Consider the following 21,709-nt stretch of genomic DNA (forward strand, 5'->3'; position numbering starts at 1 on the left):
GTTAGTATCACACTATTTGAATTTTCTCTAAAGCCACTGAAGTTTGCTGAAATGTGATTTTTAAGGAGTGGCCATATACAAGTCCATAAGATGGATGCCTTTTTCAGTACCTTTTTGTATTAGTTCTAGTGTTTATTTTTATTTTCCTTTTGTTCCAACAGAATAACAGGCTTAGGAAACATGCCTTTGAGCTGAAAATGAATGACCTCACATACTTTGTGCTGGCAGCTGAAAATGAGCAGGATATGGATGACTGGATTTCTACTCTCAACAAAATCCTGCAAATAAATCCAGAGGGAACCATTCAGGAGAGGAAGAGTGCAGATCTCACTGATCTGAGACTTGGTAAGAGTGAAAAATCTCTTGTATTGCCGGGGGTTTTTTAAACAAGTGAAAAAAGTGGAACCTTCATATGAGTATTTAATCATTTTAAGTGCCTGAGTCTGGTAATGGATTCTGTACCTATTGATTCCTGACAAGGCAGCACCAGTCTTGGCAGTCCCTGAATAATTTCAGCTAACTCCCCTCAGATCATTTTCAAATGGCTGGAGGGGAGGTAAAGCTGTTCCCACAAAGTCAGCAGGAGCAACGTGGCTCCACTTTGCATATGCAGCTCTTTTTTAAATTTAGTCCTCTGACTCTGATCTCTCTCAGTGATCTTGCTGGTACTTTGTGTTTTACTGTCCTGGAACTCTGAAGGTTTAAAAAACTGCTGGAGAGTGGTTTGATCAGTTCTTTTTCCAACATTAGGCTTTCTTTAAAAATCTGGAGCTAATAATTTAAAAGAAAAAAAACAGCTGTGGTATATGGCTCTTTCTCTGAAAGCTTATTGACTTTTGCTTCTTGCTTTTTTGAGCTTGCATATTATGCTCTCACTGTGAAAGAAAGAGTTGGATGCTCTGTTGTACTGCAGTCTTCATGTGGCAGTAACTCATTCCTCCACATAATAAATCCACATACAGTTTGGATGCACTCCAGCTGAAATTCTAAGGCTGAAAACACTTGAAACCTTAATACAGATGTAAAATGTGTGTGCTCTGAGCCGAGTCAAAGCTTTGCATCCATATGCATCTGAATCTTAGGGATGTTCAGAGCTAATTGAACTCTTTATCCTGATGTTTATAGTAAGTTATAATTCTGGAAGGACAGGATACTCATATAGACAAAGATGTTTTTAGAACTTGGAGGCACAAGAGACTTGCACTTAAGAATCAGAGGAGTACTTTTGAAAATGTGACCCGTAAAGAATATTAATAAAACAGGAAGAAATATGTGCATAAGAGGTCAAAAACACAGGCTAACAGAAAACAGAAGTCTCTACCGATAAAAAAAGCTGATAACAAGCAACAGGAATGTGCTATAGAGTTAATTTGTCAAAAGCCATGAGGTTTTCTTGGCAAGAGCCCTAAGTGACTGTAGTGACTTCTCTCACATGGGGCTGAGTTGCCACATGAGAACAGAGCCCTCCCTGGTGAGCTGGTAAAGCCCAGGGCTTGTGTTGAGTGCTGCTCTCTGCACCCACAGGTTTGCAGCTCATGGAGTGCAGACTGCATCCCTCCCTTTCCCAGAGAGAGGGGAAGGTCCTGCCTGCCTCACTGAACGCTCCTTTTATGGGAATCCCAAATCTTTTGGTTGACATAAACCCTTGGTGTTGCATCAGAAGGGACTAAGAGGAAAAGGTGTATTTGTCATGGGAGTGAATATTTGTCATGGGTGAATGTGTGGGATGGTTCAATGAGTAGTCAGGCCTGTTGTTTGGAAGCTTAAATATAGACTAAGATAGAGTGATCAGCAGTGAAAGATGAGGTTGAGGAGGACAAAGATTTACAGAGCATCCCTTCCATTTGGAGATGTGATGAGTCTGAAGGGAATAAAAAGAAATGACATGGAAATATGGGGTTTTATCTTTTAAATTCTATGGTAATAGTGAGAATAATAAAACCATTTTGTGTTTATTTTTCCTTCTCTTCAAGACTCTGCAGAAGTTCCAGTGAATTATGATTGCTCTCAAGAAGAGGCAGATTCCTCAGAGAACACCTTGCACCCAGACTTCGCAAAAGTAATGGATGTTACACTTTTCTTTACAAGTTTAGTGGAAAGAACCTCCTAGGTGAAAAATGCCTGCCAATACCTGGTCATTAATGTTCTGAAAGGTTGAAAAATATAGCACAGTCTATTACAATTGTTAGAGATAAAACAAGTGACAGGAATAATCCTTTCTGAGCACCTCATCCTTTTGTTTAAGTGAGAAAATCACCACCAGATGCAAAGAGTAGGTGCTCCACAATGTGTTTTGATTTAGACCTGTGAAATCAGTGAGGATCTGATCCCCTCAGTTATATGTGAAATATTTGCTCATCTGAACTGCATTTCAGTAGATTCTGGCCCTTGGAGAGCCAAGATTTCCTGTGTGACTGGCAGGGAAGTGAGCTCTGAACTGCTCATTGCCTCCTGTAACTTCATTGAAAGATGCATGTGCAACCAGGGGAGGCATTTTGTCCTCTAGAGCTCATAAACTGCTTCATGTGGATGAGATAATTGTGTATGGTGCTAAGAAGCTTTTTAATGAAAAGCTAGATTGGAAATGCTTCACTGCTTTCTCTTAAATGAGTGTACAATCTGTTTGTAGCCTCCTGCCAGTGAGCTGCTGTAGATGCTGTCTGCCTACAGAGCCAAATGCTCTTTGAGGATGTCACACAGATTTGATCTGAAAGCTGTCTGTGCAATTGAGGACAGAATTTTACTGTAGGTCATATTCATAAATGTGAAGTGGTCACCTAGAATGTGAAAAAGCAAATTAAAATCAAATCACCAAACAAAATAAAAACAGAACAAAATAAAATATATCTGAGTTTTTGTATTAAGGGCAATAGAAGTGTCTGATCATCTTGTCTGTAGGTAGATTCTTTCTAATGGTTTAGTTGATGCAGATGTCTCACTGGTGCCTGCAAGGCTATAGGAGATGGTCAGCTTGTTTTCTGATGCTTTTTTTGCCCTTTATATGGATAATTCCTGTTCCCCCACCCTGGCTCTACAGGCCCGGCTGCAGCAGTGTTCTGTGGCCTTTCCCAACTCCATGCAGATGAACGTCCTGGTCCCATCTCTGTCTAAACCAGGCTACCAGAGCCACATCCAGGGCTGCTTCTGGTCAGGCCATGGGCAGGGCATGTTAGGAAGTGAGCACAGAGCTCTTGGTCCTGCTGGGCTGCTGCTGCTTGTTACTTAATGTGTACTGGCAATACCATGGTGTTGTGGGAGATAGGGAACACTGAACAAGAGAATATCCTGTGCCATGTCAGCTAAGGGTTGTACTCAGTCCTAGGCAAGCAGAAAAGATGGACACTCTTTTAATATTTTAGAGATTAAATATTTTTTTTTAAGTTAGAGAAAATCAAAGTGCAAAGACTGAAGGAACTGAGCAGTTGAAATATCCCAAGGGATCTTTAAGGGGAGGGGAATGTGTAGGGCTTACTTTACATATTGAATAAATGAGCTTAACTAGTGAGGAAAAAGGTTTTTGCAGTTAGACGTAAGGATTTTAGAAGGTAGGGTAGGAAAGCACCAGGTGGCTTCAGGAGGTGAAGTTGGTTTTGTCAGAGACCTTGCTATTGAGCTAAGCAAGTGTCAGAAAGGAAATGGGTATGTCTGATGCTCCCTGTGGCAAAGGGTGGGTGGCAGAGGGCTGCCAGCCTTCCCTTTGGGTGACACTGCAGTCTGTGCCTGCTCAGCCTGTGAGGCTGGGTGACATTTGCTGCCTCCCTTTCTGCCCCGCCCTGGCTCAGGTGTTTTTCTGTGGGGCTGGTTTGTTGGGGGTTTATTTCCCTCAGCTTGCGAATCTCTAAACTGATTGTGGTGCAGAGATCTGACATCTTTCTCAATGGATTGTGACTGCAGCTCTCTTCACAGAGAGCAGCCAGCACAACTCTTGCAGGATTTTTCCTGGGGAAGGCAGCGGGAAGCACAGAGAGAAGAAGAGAAAACAATTCTTATCTCTATTTGCTGCTCCTGTTGTTTGGCACATGTGGAATGTGTTATGGAGATTGTTTACCCAAAGTGATTTGTTAATTGGACACTGGTGAAGTTGGTTTGATTCTTTGCCCAATTAGATCAAAGCTGTGTCCTGGCTGTCTCAGACAGTCACAGGTTATTCTTTAGTATTGTATAGTATCTTTTTAGTATGCAATTTAGTATAGTATTAGTGTAATATAACTTTGCTTAGTAAAGGAGTTGTTCAGCCTTTTGATTCAAGGAGTCAGAGCACATTATTCCCTGCACTGGGGAGGCCCCAGCAATGATAATGGATAGCATATGTGAACGTACAAAAACTTGAATTACTTAATTGATCTATTTTGGGATTCCTCAGAAGTGTGTCATGGCCTGAAAAGTCCTGCTTCACAAACAAGGGGTGCTTGGGGATAACTGCTGCAGAAGGGGTAAATGTTGTTTTGAGTGAAACATTGATCACTCATTTAGAAGTCTAACAGCTCTATGAATTTCTGTTCTTGTGCAGAAAACTAATTTATTATCTGTCACCACAGTACATCACAGAAACAGAAGAAACAGTGAAAGCCTCTCGAAACACAGAGCGACTAAACCTGTTCTCTTTGGATCCTGATATAACAGTAAGCAATATTTAATTTTTTTCTTTTTTTTTAACTCTTAGAAGTTTTAAAATCCAGGTGACATGAGCTAACTGGGTTAGCTGAGCCAGCAGAGTGGGTTGAACTTGAGCAAGCAGCTGGGTATAGCCCAGGCTTCAGCAGGGAAGAGGAAGGGGAGCTGTCTGCAGCCCACAGAGATTTCTGCACAGACTCTGCATTTGGGCTGCAGCATGGCTGAGGATGGCAGTGACCTCTGGGGGTCATCCAGTCCAGCTGAGCTAAGCTCTGAATGAGTTTAAAACAAGCATTAAAGCAAAATTTAACATTTAATGTCAGAATTCAAAGAAAGTTATTTCTTGCACTGAATGTTATTTAAATGGAAATATTATTTTAGTTAAAAAGAAGGCTTAAGTAACATTGGGATCAGTGTGTATTTAAACTTGAGTCTGATGTCAATCAACTGTAAGACCTTTATTCCAAGTATTAAGCAAATTAAAATAGTGATGTGGTATATAAGTAATGGGGAAAGAGAGAAATGCCTGGAATCTCATTCTAAAATATGCTGTTAATAATCTGAAAATGTGAGGGGTTTTAATCTATATGAGGAAATTAAAAGCTGAAGTTCTAAAACAGTAAGTAAACAAAAAAAAGTAAGTTCTGAAATTATAAGAAACTAATTTAAATCCCTAATTCTGCCTCTGACATTATATATGTCCTCAGGCAGCCTTTTTTGTTTGCTTCCTAATCTATAAATTAGGAATAATACTTGTTTACTATAGTAATATGAAGAGACCAGCAGTGACTTTTGAGGTTTTCAGGTGTTTCAGTGGTTGTTGCAAAGACCTTTAAAAAGCTTACTTTGTTTTGGAATTTAATGCTTTTTCCTATGTATAACAAATTGCCCTACTTATTTCAGGCACTGAATCCTCAGAAAAGGGAGTTTCCAGGGACAAACTCAGTGATAAAGCCATTTGAAGAAAAGCCTGCAAAGAGGATCCTGGTTACCTGCAAATCCCTCAGTATGAATCTCCAGGCCTGTGTTACTGAAAATGAAAATGATCCCTTAACCAATGTAAGCTTTTCTTATTTCTCTGGGATTTTTTACTTTCTTTTTTTGGTTGATTTGTTGGTTGGGGTTTTTCTTCTTTTCGTACATGTGTTAGTTTGGAGAGAGAAGTGAAAGGAAAGTTGTATCACACATGCATAGTAGTGCTCCCTTTGGACTGAATAACAAAATTGATTAACTTTTCAATGGATATTTTGAAGCTGATTTATATTGCAGACTTTTAGCTATAGTTCAGTGAAGGATTAAAAATGTTTCAAACCTTGAGGGTTCTTAACAACTGCTATAGGAAGAACAAGTTTAAACTGCCAAGACCTATGTAGGGAGGCAATGGAATATCAGTTGCTGGTGAACTGGGGTTTTTTGTTGTTTTTCAGGGAGAGACAAGGAACCAAGCAGATAAAGTTACAGGAGAGAAGGCAAAATAGAAAGGACAAGATGTTTCATCTAGTGGAAAAATCCAGCTAAAACCGGGACAAAACAGAAAATTTTGCTTATTCTTACTGTAAAAGCAAAAGACCTGAGGAAATTGAGATGTAGATGTCAGTCTATAGCTTTTAGTTAGTTCTCCTCTGAAGCAGTAAAGTTATGAGACGTCAGTGTCCCAGCAGTTCCACTTTCATGTATTACATATGAGGCATTGATTTGTTTGTTGATTTGTTTGTTTTTCATTTGAAGATGACCTCTACAGTGAGTGCAAGTTCAGCATGATGTAATCAATATCTATTTTTGGCAGACTGGAATAACTGTTTAAATAAAGCCATGACAACTGCACCAAGGGCATGCAATATCCACTGCAGAGGCTGGAAAAGCAAAGGACAATGTACCTGCTATGCCCTGCTCTTTGTCTCCTCAGTTTTAGGGTTCTGGTTTCTGGACATCTCAGGTGGTGCTATCCTGAGGCTGCTTTATTCTGTCAGAACTATGGATGCTCTTAGGAGGTTACTTTCAGTCACAGGACTGAATTCCCTGGTACTCTGCCATAGGATAAGTGGGCACTGTCAGAGTGGTTTGAATGCTCTTGGTTTCCCAGCAAAATGGAACATGTGTTTCCCACAGAATAATACACCCACGCTTTTGTGTTTGTACCAGTAAACATTTTCCATCCCCTTACATTTGTCATCTTTGTGTTGCATTTCTGACAATCCCTGGAAAGCCCACACCGCTCTTCCCTCTTTTATAATGACTCTCAATCTGCATTTTAAAAATCCTGCAGTGTGTTTTCCGAGGCTCTATTCATTTATTCTAATAATTAGTTATCTATTTGCTTTTGATTCTTTGAGCTTCTGAGCTGTCAGCTCCTCTTCTGGCACCCTGTTAACAAGCTTTCTTTAAAAGCCCCTAAAATTGCATGGTTGGAAACTAATCTGGGGTGTGTGTGTGTGAACATGTGTTTTTCATGTATCTCATAATTTGTAAATAATATTTGTTTACTTTCTTTTCTTCTAGTTGCAGAAGCCCATTCAAAGATAGCCTTTACCCCCATCCTCTCAGTTATCACCTATTATGTTTCTGGTGTTTCCTGCAGGTAGAGCCTTTCTTTGTGAGCGTGGCACTGTATGATGTCAGGGATGGCAGGAAGATCTCTGCTGATTTTCATGTGGATTTGAACCACACTCTGGTTAGACAGATGATTTCAGGTTCCTCAAGTCCATTGGAAAATGGTGTAGTTGAAAATATTGATTCAAGTGAAATGGAAGAACCACAGGTCAAAGGGTTCCCAGAAGAGTGGCTGAAATACCCCAAACAGGTATTCCACATGTGACTTGCATGGCTTAGTGACTTGTGTCACTTAGTTTGGTAATATTCCTTTTCATTGGAGAACTTTTGCATGCTATGTTCTTGTTTTCAACAAAATTCTCTTTTGTGTGTCAGCTGTATGGATCCACTTGCTTTCTGAGCTTCTCTGTATAGACCATTTACAATCAGAACTGATAAAGTTAGTGTCCCTTATTTGGAGAAAGCATCCATATTCCCTGTGCTCTTTGGGTCCATTTGCTGACCTTTCCCAACCAGCCAAACAAAATCACACCTCATAGCAGCACCTACATGCTGCAATAATCTCAAAGTTGCCATAAGCTGTGGGCTGAAACAGCATGTGTTAACTTTTTCTCCTCCTTTCATTGCCCTGAGGAATGACTGACTCAGGCCAGCTCTTAGGTGCTGCCCAAGAGGAGCAGTTAGCTTAGGCCATACTAACATGGTCACACTGCTTTTTGACTTGAATCAGTCAAGACTTGAATCACCTTGTTTGCAAGGTGCTGCATGTGCACAAGCTGACTTCAGCAGTAGCACAAAGATTTTCTTTTCCATCTGGCTGTGTTGAATAAGTAGAGATAATAATCCTTAATAATCCTTTCTGGATTTGGTTTGTTACTCTTTCCATCAGCAGAGAGCACTGGCTCAGTATTTCTCAGTATTTCCTTTCTGCAGTATCACTGTATACTTTTGAACTGTTCTCCCTTTTATCCACAGGCTCTTTTCTCCATAAGCAATCCTCACTCTGAGATTGTACTGGTGGCAAAAATAGAAAAGGTGCTTACGGGAAACATTGCCAGCAGTGCCGAGCCTTACATTAAGAATCCTGATTCTTTTAAGGTAATGTAACAGGAACATCAGTTCCTGCTCTGTGAGCTTCAGCCTGCTGAAGGCATTGCAAATCCTGCTGACAAAGATCAGGTTCCTGAGCAGGACAGGCTCCTGGGAGGCCCATGCTTCAGAAAGCAAATGTCCAGGTTCCACTGGCCAGATGAATGATCTCTATTTTGTCTGAGACTTACAGATACATCATGGTGCGTTGCTGTGCTGGTTCTGCCTTAGTACAGGGATGTTCTGTTTCAGCAATGTTTTAGAAATTATGAGCTGTGGAACTTTGTACAGGAGCAAAGCTGGGGTAGGCACCTCTCTGTCTCTGAGAGCAGGCACTGCACCTGCATTGGGTAGTGACAGAAAACTGCAATAACAACTTAAATACAGTTCTGAATAAAGGAGTGATAGCAGGGTTTCATTTGTCAGCAGCATCATATTCACCTTGTGATTTCTCTGCTGTCCAACCCAGAACCCTTTTGTTATGAACAGTATCAGGCCCAATTATTGTAGCCTCTTCAGCTTGGATGTACTTTATGAAGCATTTAGGTTGTTGGAATGATACTGATGAAATAATGCATGTTTCCTTTTTTGCAGTGTGCACAGAAAGTGTTAAAATCCAATAAACAGTTCTGCAGCAAGCTGGGGAGATACCGTATGCCCTTTGCTTGGTCAGTGAGGTATGTATTCATTCCTTTCATGATTTTATAAGCATCTTATAGCTTATTCCCTTGGACTTCTATCTTTTTATTCTTTTCCATTTTTTCTGCCTGAAGCTAAGCAAAGCTTTCTCTCTGGTCCAGGACCCCAGAATATCCTGCAGGCTTTTCGTTTCATTGCCCTATTTTTCTCACAGCTCAACGTCAGTTACTTGCTCATTAAATGTTGCTGTGGTGGAATCTTTTCTTCAGGTATGTAGTGAAGTTGCCAGGGAGCAGCAAAGGTAGCTGACAGAATATCAATTTATCATGAACTCTACCATTCATTGGGTGCTTGAAACGACCAAAGAGATTTCAAAGTCACAGTTCTCATAAGAATTTCCTGCAAAGATAATTGTGGTCTGAAATAAAGTTGCAGTGGCCACCTAGAAAGTAGGTGCACAGGTTCTTGAGGCTCTGTTCTTGTTTTGATGGCTGTCAAGCTTTAAGAAAAATCTGTCCAAGGACTTGAGATGCTTTGGAGGTCATATGGAGGGATTGCAGTTCAGGTACTCCTGTATTTTTCATGGTTAGTAGGTGATGGAGAATTTCTGTTTTCTCATTTGGTCAGCTGGGTTTTATTGCAGGTCAGTGCAGTGGAAGTAATGGACTTCTTTCGCTCTCTCCTCCTGTATAATTTTTGCTTGTCTCACCTCAAGACTGAGCCCCAACTGTGCCTTTTGATCCCCTTTCACCAAATTTGGCTTCTTTTCCCATTTGTTCTCCCTTCAAGTTTTGCTGCTGTCCCTGTGAGGCAGAGTTCCCCCTAAATACCTGCCAAGCTAGGGTTCACTGAGAAAATTCAAATTCCTCACTCATTTACATCTGCTTGTGTGTTAACATTGCTCAGGTCCAGCTTTGGTAAAAGCAAAGTATAAAATCTATTTCTGTTTTCACAGCTTGAAAATAGAAGTTTCCACATGAGGCTATCGCTCTACAGGGGGAAAGAAATGGTTTGGCTATGATAAATAGCAAAACCCTGGATTTGGAAATGTGTTTTCCAGTTAGTTCATTCTGGCATTAACCACTCTCCTGTGTTTGTGTGGAAATTTCCCTCCATAGAGCAGTTACAGATGGCCACAGCGCGATTTTTACGTATGCATTCAGCAAGCCAAACTCTTGACAGCTGAGTATTGCACATGTGACTGAAACTCTTAATTAGCTCCTGTGGCACCAGTTTGTTAGCATTGCTCAAAAGCATGACTCAGGGTTCTTCCCTGAGTTCCTGCTGGGAAATCTGGTGTCTGTGTGCTCTTGCAGGTATAATTACAGTACGTGTTAGAATTACAGTGTGTCAGAGTCTCATATTCCTGCCAGAACTGCCAAAGTTTGCAAATATCTGCCTCAGCTACATATTGTAGATGTGGGGGGAATCGTCATTCACAGAGATTAGTTTTTACACTCTTACTCCTTCAAACCTTCTCCACCCTCATAGACTTCATGTTTTAGAGCCTAATATTGGAATCCTTCAGCATCTTGTGCAGCTGCTGCTTCGGTTCAGCTGCTGTAGGTTGAGGTAGCTGAAGGCAGTGAGACTGCACTGATTGCCACTGAATGTCCAACCCTGGAGGTGAGCAGTTGTCCCTCAAATCATAAACCACTACCTCAAAAGTAACCTTTTTCAAAATTAAATTATGAACAATGTGCAGGTTCTCTGTGCTTCACTAGTGTTTAGGATTGTGGACAGCTAACAAGGCCAGAGGAACAGAATAATGTAAACTATTAAGTACTGAGATGATGTTTCAGTTTTTTCAGTCTAATCTATTAACTTGCTTTTCCATAAATTACCACTTTTAGAATCTCCTCAGGAGTTTAGTTTGGTGAAATTTTTCATATTAAAATATCTCAGTAGTTAGGTACCTAGCACTAAGGTACATTGTTAATGTGTTAGACAAATATTGGACTCCTGGACTGTAGAAGTTTTTAAAGAATTTCTTTGTTTTGATGTGACAGTTGTCATTCTCAAGTGCCTCCAGTATGATCCTTGTGACAAGGAGCAGTCTTGTTCCACCTGCAAGGATACAGCAAAACATGGGATTGCAGTTATTTAACTGCAGCTGTAACACATTCAATACTTGCTGCTCTGGCAATTCTTCAGCTTTAATGAACCTGGGGAATGTAGACACCACTACAATTTGACCTGTGCATAAAACATACCTTTTTAAGAAGGGTTATCTTGTTTCCAGTGGACATCTAAACTACTCATGTGTTTGTAAGAACTTTATATAAATGGAGTACTGTGTATAAACTGGAGAGATTAAAAAGTACTTCCCTGTTTTTTAGTTGTTTCATGCCTTTAATTTTGTCCTGTGTGCATTATTTAGGCAGGGACATGCTGCTGAGCCAGTCCTAGAGGCAGAGCATGTGATAGCCAGGGAGCACTGCTGCTCTGGAGCAATGGTTGTAGGCAGGATGACTTTGTAAAGCCTTTGTGACTCCAAACCAGAGGGAAGGAGTGGGCAATGGTGGAATCTTTTGGGTTTGAAGATACCTTGAGGATCATGATTCTGTGTCCCTGAGCCTCCTGGAAGGCAGTGCTCAATACCACTGACCCAGAGTAAGCTGCTTCCAGCTTCATTTCCTTTCTCACTTGCATCCACAGCCCTCCTTGGTGAGTGCCCCTACACCCTGCTGCACTGAGCAGGGGTTTGCTCAGTGTCAGAGCCTGCTCTGAAATCAGTTCATGGTTTCCAGCAAAGCTGGGTTTGCTCAACATCACACTGCAGAGCCCATGGCACAGCAGAAATCACTTACCCAGTGTTTTGGTCCTCTCTGTTAGTCTGGAGGAGGAGGCAATGCTGGGTCCAAGAAATATCATCATGTCACCTATACTGTAATTATTATTAAATCTTTTTTCTTTTCTTTTTCTTTTTTTCTGACAGCAGTTTAATAGGATCTGTAGAGTAAGTGGTGGCTGCCAGAAAGGAGGTCTGGTTTCTCCCTAGTAAGCTTTTTGACATGGTGTGTTGGTGTGGACCTTATTCCCTCCAACAGCTGGAGGTAAAAATCTGATAGAAGAGAGTTGATCATTCTTGACAGTTGCAAAGAAATGAGATAGGGATGCTTCTCTCAGTCAATTGAGTGAAGATATGATGCATTTAAACTTATTTTTGGGCTCCTCTTCCAAAGGTTTGCTCCGTTATTTTACATCTGGCAACAGTTTGTCCTGGCATCAATTCTTCTTCTCACTGGCAGTGGAACAGAGAAGTAAATTAAGGAAGCAAGATTGGCCAAATGATTCACAGAACAGCACTTAGTGTCAAGAACATTTTACTTTTGTTAAGCAATGTTTTTTCATACTGCAGTTGACTCCAAGGTTCATTAATTTGGATGGCTGTTGCATTATCCGGTCCAGCCAGCATGTGTGACCCTTGAGGATATACAAAGGGCACTGCAATGTCTTAATTAAATCCTGCAAGTGTCAATGAGCAGGAATGGAAATGTCTGGAAATGTTTTCCTGTGCACACAACAGCTGATATTAATTGTTCTGTTATAGACGGATATCCTTCTTTTCCAGTTCACTGGGCACTTCGTAGCTGGTTCATCAAAAATTTAGTTGGTGTTCCACAAATTTGTTTTGTGAAGGAATGCTAAGCCACAGTGAGTTGGTGTCGTGCTCCGGGAGGGCACAGGACAGATTTAATGTACAGAAACATTCACTGAGGTCTCTAACCTGGTTCTGTAAAAGCTTGTGTTTCATTGTGATAAGAGGTGGTGGTTGAGATTTGACAGCTAGCTATGATTTCCATTTTTTGAAACTGTAATGATTTTCCTTGGATAATAACTTCTTGAATGAAATTACCTGTGGATGAAACTACCTACTAATACATTGAATTCTTCAAATTGATTCCTTGAAATAAGGAATCAATCTCTCTGTTGAAGGGAGGAGTCATGTCCATGACGGGTGAGAGGCTCTTGCTTAAGCCAGGTCTGAGTTTTTTGCAGGACTGGGATGCACATGGAACAAACTGAAATTGCCTTTGTCCTGCAAGCATAAAGCTTGACAGGGCTCTCTTGGGTGAAAATCTGCAGAGATTCCATGAATTTGTGTAAGAATTCCTATCACAACCTTGTTAAAACATTACATGAGAATTTCGAATGCTCAAATATATACATACATACATGTATATGGATAAGTGTTTATAAATATGTCATTTTTCTTTCTTTATAGGCCAGTATTTAAAGATAATCAGGGAAATGTTGACAGAGAATCCCGATTCTCACCCTTATTCAGGCAAGAAAGTAATAAGATTTCCATGGAAGATTTGATTAAACTAATAGCAGAATACAGAAGGTAAGGAAAAGTTTCTAGTTTGCTTTGAAGCTTTATAAAGCTGTGTAGAATAATTGTAGCTGGATTTTTTTTCTTCATTTACCAGAGTGTGCCAAAGTGGCCATGTAAATTGTATTACATTAGTGTTTTTCACATTAGGTTATTACCTGCCAAAGTGTGCTTGAGGTTGGACTTTCCAGGAAAATTGAGACGTCATTTGGCACATTAAAATAAATGTTATTATAACCAAAAATAGTGATTGCTTAAATCAGCTTTTATCAGGGGAAATGCAGGTGAAGTACCCAACATTATCTCAGGGGAAAAAAAACAAAAAAGAGTGACAGAGATACAAAATCATTCTTTTGTGCGTTTCCCAACTCCTTGCTTTTGTTTTTTCAGTCTCCATAGCAAACTCAAGAATAGACATTGAAAGTAAAAACCTTCTCCAAGTGTTTTACAGCCTGTAAATTTCTGAGGAGGTTTGGCTGGGTAGTTTTCATGCAGGTATAAATCAGGTTAATCCTGGAGCAGGGTCTGTGTTTATACTGGATAAGTGACATGAGAATTGAGCCATGTATTTCTCCTTGTCTCTTCTACTCTAAATGGGCCTAAAAATGAATTAATCTAAATAACTTCTGTTCCTTTATATAAAAAGAGATCCTAGAAAGATAGAATGTCAGCTACAGGGCTTGGATTAGCCCCTTAACTTCTTGTGCCACCTTGCTGTTACTGGTCAGGACACTCCACTGACTGTTCATTAGTGTCACCACTGCTGTGTTTGTTTCCCTAAAGCATCTCCTGGACAGAAGAGATTTGGAATTGTGGGTTTGGCACTGCTCAAATGGCTCAGGCACAAGGAATGTGTCTTGGTCCCTTTTGGGCATGGCACTTGCAGAAGCCACAATGCTGTGAACTCCTCTCATCCCAGTGCTCACTGAATTCCTTTTAGGGAATATTTCATTCAGGTTTTAGAAAGTAAAAGTAGATAAGTTAATTCTCATAAATTTTGCTTCATCACTTCCTTTCTTTTCTACAAAATAATACTGCTTGCAAAGAGAAGGCAGGAGTGAGACTAAGGAAAAAAAATAAACCACAAACCAAATCATATTTTATTTGTGCTTTTATATTTGATTAGAGTTTAATACCCAATAGGTATATGTTAAATGTGTTTAATGTAACTTAAATATCTTAAATAAGGGTCTGTTTTTCATTTTAAGTTAATTCCTGTGATGTTATGATCTCTGTCCTAATTTTCTAAAATGTTTTCATTTATCTCATTGCAGAGCAGAGAAGATTAGCAAAATACAGACTATACCTGGCTGCTTGGACATTGCAGTTGATTGTGTTCCTTTGGAACATCCAAGTATGTTCCCACTTGAAAATTAATTATTCTAATTAAATAGCAGGCTTTCCATCCATAATTGTGCCTTGAGACAGTTCTGACAGAGGGATGTCCTTTGTGTAGGGTTTGATTTTTTGTCATTTGATTGCACCACTCTTTGTTTCATCCTGTACCTGGCCAGATCCAGCCCAGTTTTCAGTGTCTGTGAAAGAGAAAAAAGAAAACCCCAGTGCTGCAGCTGGCCTGGAGCCACTTCTCCCTGGGCTGCAGAGCACCTGCATTGCTCTGAAACTGCCAATTTCCTCTTGTGCTAGGTTAGAAGGAAGCAAAATTTGGCATGGTGTATGTAAGGGATCACAAGCTTCTTTCAGCTTCCTCACAACATATTGGTAGACTTTTCCTGCGGATTATCCTATGATTTGAGGAAGGAATTTGTAGGCAGGTCTGTCCAATGGCTTTTCCCAGAAATAGTTCTGGTTTCTCTGGACATCTCTAAGTTGGTGGCTCCTCTCAGCTTGTGTTCCCCATGAAATTAAATGCCTCAGTGCTTTAATAGTACAGGAAGAGAAAGTGTTCTCTGTCCAGTTTTAATCTCTCCCAGTCTCAGTGACAAAGGGCTTATTTTCATCTTCTGTTTCCTGATCTGATTTCAATTATCCCAATTGCATCATATATTTGATCTAGTGCTGCACTGCTCATTTCTTCATTTTATGTAGTATGTTATTAGATAATAGAAAAACTTAAATGAGCTGTTGAGCTGTAAAATTGATGAGAAGCAGCATCACTCAGTGCATTCTGTAGAAGTTGTCCATATACCAATGGGGCTGTTACACCATCAAATGTCACCAAATACTGTGTGTGTCAAAAGAGGCTACCAGTGCTGTCCAGTTTAATTCAAGTGAGAGAAATCATTTAAGGATGATATATTGCCACTGTTCACTGTTCTGAGGAAATGTGTAAATTTAAGGCATCTCAGCATCATTTTTCCTAAGTTAAGGCAGGATTTTGTATATTCCATCTCAATGTTACTTATTCTCAGTAGTAAGACAGTGAAAACAAACATAACATGTGATGGCTCTCTTTTCTTTTCTTTTGAAGACTGTGTTACTTCATCCTTTATTCCAATCAAGCCATTCCATAATGTAAAGGAGCATCAACCTACAGTGGAAGTTGAGGAGTTTGTGCAGGAATCAACAAAATATTCTCGACCTTACAGGGTGTACAAGAACCAAATATACATCTATCCAAAACACCTCAAGTATGACAGCCAAAAACACTTCAACAAGGTACAGAATGTGAATGATTCTGGCCAACATGGGCTAGCAGTGGCCTGTATCAGCTCTTTTAAGAATCCAGGAGAATTTATAAAGGAGAGGAAAATGGTGATGTCACTGAATTGGCTCTTTATCTTTTTCACCTGTATCAATCATGAAACACTGGTACAATTTTAATGAATCTATGGATTTACTTTAAGTCGTAACAGTGATTCAAAGAGATAATGTGGTAATTCCTTCTTCACAGTTTTCAGAAGGGGTTTATATTAATGAGAAAATGTGTGCAGATAAAATTAATCTTGATAATGTTTGTAGTTCTTAAATGAAACGTGGTACCACTTGTGATTCCATGGTGGTTGAAAACTAATTAAGGCCAAGATGTAGGTAAGTCCTGATCACTTAACAGTCTGCTTCTGCTCAGACATTTTGAGGCCTGGCTTGCATTTTGCATTTTTCTTGGAAATTTTATTTCTAGTGATATCACTGAGACTTACAGCCATTTATAAATATTTATACACCATCTGCATGTTTCTCTTGGATTCTGAAAAGGCCTTATTCCAGCTCTGTAGTTTACCTGACTTTTTCTGGCTACCCCATTTCTGATCTCAGCTTTGCTATGCTCCTGTCTCCCCAGGCACGGAATATAACAGTGTGCATTGAGTTCAAAAGCTCTGATGAAGAGGGAGCAAAGCCACTCAAGGTGAGTTGCAAGAGCAGTATGTTCAGAGGGTGCTGTTTCTGAGAACAATGCTGATAAAACCCAGGAATGAGGCTGATACTGATCCAGAACAAATTTTTACAGTGCAGCTTGCTTTTTCTAGAATTTATCACTTACCCTACATTTCTCATTGAGCTCTGGAGTCTTGATTGAAAATAATGAGGCACAAAATTAGAAGGACCTGGGACTTTATTCTTAACTTTGTTAAGAATTAATCTTAATTCTTAACTTTGCTATTACCCAAGGGCTGTTGCACAGTCCATTTGTGGTCTAGTTTTCCCAGCAATAAATAAAACTGCCATTACTCAGTCATCAAGAGCTCCCAGACAGGACCCTGCCAGAAAAGAGATTCTTAACAGGGATAGCTTTTGTAACATTTGAAACTCAGTGAAAGCACTGTATTCTGTATTGAACTGCATAAAAGTGAAATAGATTTTGTAAAGCTTTTTGCAGAAAACTCTGAAATTGATAACAGCAGGGAAGAAGTCTAAGGAGTCTGCATTGCTTAATTTGGCATAGGGTAATTATCACAGAATCAATGGACTTTTACTGGAAGGGTGTATTAAAAAATCCAGGTTTGAGCACTTAAAACATTTCTTTTAATATTTGATAAAGTAATGATCAATCTTTCATGATAATTGTTTTAAATGTGCATACATATTAGATATACCAGTACTAGTATCTTCAGCAGAATTTCCCAATGTAATGAAAACATGTTACTTTTACCAGTGCATTTATGGGAAGCCAGGTGGACCTTTATTTACAACCTCAGCCTATACTGCTGTGCTACATCATTCCCAGAATCCTGATTTCTATGATGAGGTCAGTCTGCTTTTTCTTTCATTAAATGTCTGCCAATCCCACAAGTTTGCCAGTGAGACAGAAAAATATCTGTACAGAATGCTTCTGTTGCCATTGCTTGTGTGTCTGGAAGGGCTGTGCTGAGTAGATTGACATGCAAGATCACGTTTTGTTTTCTCTTCTTAAATCAACTCAGTGGATTGTTCCTTTTGTAAGATGTTCTGAGTACAGTTAAGATGCTGTAGAATTAATTAGGAACAGTCCAGCTCTCTGAAATGCATGTCTGGATTACATTAAGGATCCAGCTGCATCTCTGAATTTAATGGAAACAGTAAACATTGTGATGAAGTGTGGAGCCAAGTGTCAGAACAAATCCCTCTCTGACATCCAAGATCTGCATTGGGGCATTTTGTTGATGCAGGGTCTGAACAGAATGTACAGTGACGTGTGGTGGCTGCACAAGTCCTTCAGCTGCTGCTTCTGAGGGTGCAGCCACAGAGTAGTTCGTGTGGTGCCTTTGCCAAATGTTACTCGCATGTGCATCTTTTTGTTTCAGCAAGTGTTGGTTCCCCAGGCTTCCTGCAGGTGAAATTAATTTCACCCTATCAGGGACTGGTGTGTTTGGTGGCTTGTGAACGTCAACTGTCTGTTCTGGATTTTCCACTACTGCTTTATGTGTAGTGATGAGGCTGGCAAACAGCATAGAGTTTATAGCCAGCATTTTCCAAACTGTTCTCCTAGTCTAAAATTTCCTTTTTCAGTAAAAGTTTACTTTGATAAAATTGCTGAGGCAAGATCAGCAGATAATGTACAACTACATGTGAAGTATTAATTCTAAGATTCCTGTTTAGGAACTGGGGTGGAACTTAAAGCATTAGATTTTCAGAGATTTTGAACTCCTTGCTAATCCTTTACAATATGTGTTTTGGGGTTTAACACATCTGAAAGTGTCCTTCATGTGATGCTAGTGAGCCACTTGGTCTGGGGAGATTACTTCAACCTGAATGAGGAGCTGAATTCACATGTGAGGAGCCAATTTGGCTGGAAGAGGTGTGCACCTATCCTAAATGTCCCTAGTAAAGCAGATGCAGAATTTAAAAGGATGTGGGATGTTAAGAAGAAAGTTGTCTTCATCTCTATCTCTAGGTGCCCATTTTATATCTGTGTTTATGGTATTAGGTTCTTACCCATTAGCTGGTTTAACACTAGAAGCATTTATCAACCATTTCTAACCCTTACTTTAGCACAGGATTAGCTTGGCTAAACTTCATCACAGCTCACAAGAGCAAAGGGTCATTTTTATTAGTTCTTATGGTAACATGTTCTGATTAGTTTGTATTTTTATTCCAATAGGTTAATAGTACCTGAAAAGCAGTATGTAGGATTTTATGGACAGCATGAAATAGGACTTAAGACTGAGCAGAAATTATAAATACAAGTTTATTTTCATGTCAGTCGTTGTTACTTGGTCTTTGCCATGAAATGATGCTGAAGCACTAGCAGAAACATAATTTGAGTTTTAGTTTGGTTCTCCTGAAAATATGAGCATGGGAGCTGCTTATTTATGGCTGTTAAAGTGCAGGTGATCACTTCTAAGCAGAGTCCACCACTCTTTAGTTCCGTCCTCTTTCATCTTATGCTCTTTCATCATTAATGAAAATATTCCTCCCCCAGACAAAGCTGTTTTAAGTAAAAGTGATAGATGATCCTTATAAGCAATTTCCTTAAGAGAGCATTTGTTACCACGGGGCAAACATAACCCAGTAAAAGCAGGCTGTACTTAGACCTCTGTGTAGAGAGATGTCACTCATTTAGCCCATCTCTGATGCCTGGTTTAATTGATTTTTAAACTAAAGTGAGGTGTAACATTTTACATTTCAGGTGAAAATTGAACTTCCCACTCAACTCCATAAGAAACACCACATTCTGTTTTCATTTTATCATGTCACCTGTGATATAAATGCAAAAGCTAATGCCAAAAAGAAAGAGGCTCTGGAAACACCAGGTACCTGTAGTAGAATTATTTTCAATTATAAATATGCATTGTATACATTCAAATAAGGATTTCAAAGTTTTTGGCTGGATGTTACTGTCTTCCTTTAAGCTTTGTTTTTGCAAAGAGTCCCATTTATGTGTTCTTGTGCACAGTGGGGTTTGCCTGGCTCCCTCTGTTGAAAGATGCCCAGCTGGCTTCCCAGGAGCACCAGGTGCCAGTGGCCAGCAGCCTGCCCCCCAACTACCTGAGCCTGCAGGAGCCAGCAAGCACAAAGGTATTCACTCCCCCCCTTGTCACTCACATGGCACTGGGCTCTCATTTCCAGGTGGTTTTCATGAGATCAGACTGCCTTTCCATTTGCTGGGAATAGTAAATGTAAATAGGGTTTTCTGGTTTAGAATATTTATTTGTGTATCCCTGACTATAGGAACTAACATATGGAGCACTGAGCTGAGTGTCCTATGCTGCTGATTCACAGGTGTATATGGAAAAAGTGTATTTTATGTATTCTGCAGTGTTATAACTCCTTAAAACGTGAATCAGAGTGGTCAAAAGAGCTTCTTTCACAAACTCAGGCCATATGACATTCATTCTCCAGCTGATGTGATCCACAGTCATGATTCATTCTCCAGTTTTGTGGTGTGATATCATATTTTCCTGCTGATCCAGTCCAGCTTGGATTATTTCTGCCTCCTTGTGTTTGTTTTGCCATTGTCATGAGGACAGGGTGGGGCAGGATCTGGTCCCTTGAATGGTAGCATTGGTCTTGTGCTGAAAAGTGGGGCTGTGCTGCAGTGATGGTGTTTGTGAAAGCTCAGGCACTCTCATGGGCAAAGCTGTGCACTGAAAATTTGATGCAAACTTCAATAAGTACGAAACGGGTGGAAAAATATGTTTTTGTTGTTTTTGCTTTAACAGCAGATTGGCAGCGATATAAAATGGGTAGACAGTGGGAAACCACTTTTCAAAGTCTCTACTTTCGTTGTATCAACAGTAAATACTCAGGTAAGCCAACATTCTTCTCAGCTCTGTGACCTGCTTGCACACAAAAAGTGTCAGGGCATGGCTGAAAGGGGTTTGAAAATCATGCATGAATTTGTTTCTATGACATTTAAAGTTTATTTCAATACAGAAGGACAAGATGCCAATGATGGAAGACATATTTTAAGGTGACACCATTCAAGCAAAAATAAAAATTTTTTAACGTTATACCAATAGAAAAATTGTGGAATATCAGTTTAAACAGCAAGAAAATAAATTATAAGCAGAAGCAAGAAAAAAAAATCTGGCCTCTGAAATCCCATAGGTTGTGAGGAAAAAATTAATCACTCGCAACAGTGAAAAAGGATTTGTGATTTGTCAAAGCACCTGGCATTTAGCAAGCTGTGCTGACCAATGGGTTGGACTCAATAAATTGATTTTCTTTCTGTGACTCCTGTATAAGATGGTGGGGACCAAGTGTTTCCATGGGTGTAATGGGTGATTGCTGTAACCAATTTCTAGCACCAAATTCAATAATCTATAATGTATATTAATGTGAATGTTTCCTATTTTAGGATCCATACCTGAATAACTTTTTCCATCAGTGCCAGGAAAGGGAAAAGGATCTCTCTCAGCCTCCTACCTCAAACTTTATCAATTCTTGTAAGGTAACGTAACCCATATAGTGCAACCCACAAATTGTACTGTACAGCTGCATTTAGGGCTTTCTCTCCACTCATCCCCCACTGCAGAGCTCCAACCATGGCACAGGTTTACCGGGGGCAGAGGGTCTGTGACAGCTCCAGTCAGATGGACTTGATGTGACAGATGCTCTGCTGGTCACCAGCTGCCTCCCATGCCCTCTCATCTAGAGCAGGGCTGCATCTGCCCAGCAGCAGCTAATCCAGCCATGATCCAAGCTCTGATCCCATCAGGGGATCAGGGAATGTCGCTCCAGTAATGGCTGGGGACGGGAGATGTGGGGCTGCAGCATTGCTGATAATCCTCTCTTGCCTTAAATAACTTCTATCCTTACCTCCTCTGAAATCCTGGCTGCTGTTCCAAGGGCTGCTCAGGGTGTTTGGTGTGGATAAATCAAGGGTGCTTGTTGCCTCCCAAGTTCTGAAACCAGAAGAACATCTGCAAAGATGAAGCAAGAGCTGCATTAAATGTGCCTGTATTCAGTAGAGATCAAAAACTGTGAGAAGGGAGGAGTGTGACAAGCAAATTAGAAGAGCAGTAGATAAATGTAAGGTCCTAATTCTTCATCTGTTCATGAGTGCTGAAATCCAGAGTTCTTGCTGTACACTATGCTTGTGGAACATTAAAGACAGATGAGCAAGAAAAGTGAAGGCAGATGTGACTCTGTTCCGTC

At 40.1% G+C, this 21,709-nt stretch overlaps 1 protein-coding gene across 5 annotated transcripts in view; it reads left to right on the forward strand.

Annotated features, from left to right (window-relative positions):
* The window catches only part of DOCK10 (dedicator of cytokinesis 10), a 117,087-nt gene that overhangs the window by 55,013 nt on the left and 40,365 nt on the right, over window positions 1-21,709 (forward strand). For all 5 annotated transcript variants that reach the window (XM_058030921.1, XM_058030923.1, XM_058030924.1 and 2 more), the window contains exons 8-23: window positions 162-345; window positions 1,974-2,059; window positions 4,539-4,622; window positions 5,518-5,673; window positions 7,193-7,414; window positions 8,140-8,262; window positions 8,848-8,930; window positions 13,121-13,243; window positions 14,506-14,585; window positions 15,663-15,850; window positions 16,473-16,538; window positions 17,286-17,378; window positions 19,239-19,362; window positions 19,506-19,627; window positions 20,272-20,358; window positions 20,910-21,002. In XM_058030921.1, the coding sequence (XP_057886904.1) occupies window positions 162-345; window positions 1,974-2,059; window positions 4,539-4,622; window positions 5,518-5,673; window positions 7,193-7,414; window positions 8,140-8,262; window positions 8,848-8,930; window positions 13,121-13,243; window positions 14,506-14,585; window positions 15,663-15,850; window positions 16,473-16,538; window positions 17,286-17,378; window positions 19,239-19,362; window positions 19,506-19,627; window positions 20,272-20,358; window positions 20,910-21,002 (1,914 nt within the window). The remainder of the gene's footprint in view (window positions 1-161; window positions 346-1,973; window positions 2,060-4,538; window positions 4,623-5,517; window positions 5,674-7,192; window positions 7,415-8,139; window positions 8,263-8,847; window positions 8,931-13,120; window positions 13,244-14,505; window positions 14,586-15,662; window positions 15,851-16,472; window positions 16,539-17,285; window positions 17,379-19,238; window positions 19,363-19,505; window positions 19,628-20,271; window positions 20,359-20,909; window positions 21,003-21,709) is intronic.

Source organism: Melospiza georgiana, chromosome 10 (genome assembly GCF_028018845.1).
Source record: "Melospiza georgiana isolate bMelGeo1 chromosome 10, bMelGeo1.pri, whole genome shotgun sequence".
Taxonomy (NCBI): Eukaryota; Metazoa; Chordata; class Aves; order Passeriformes; family Passerellidae; genus Melospiza; species Melospiza georgiana.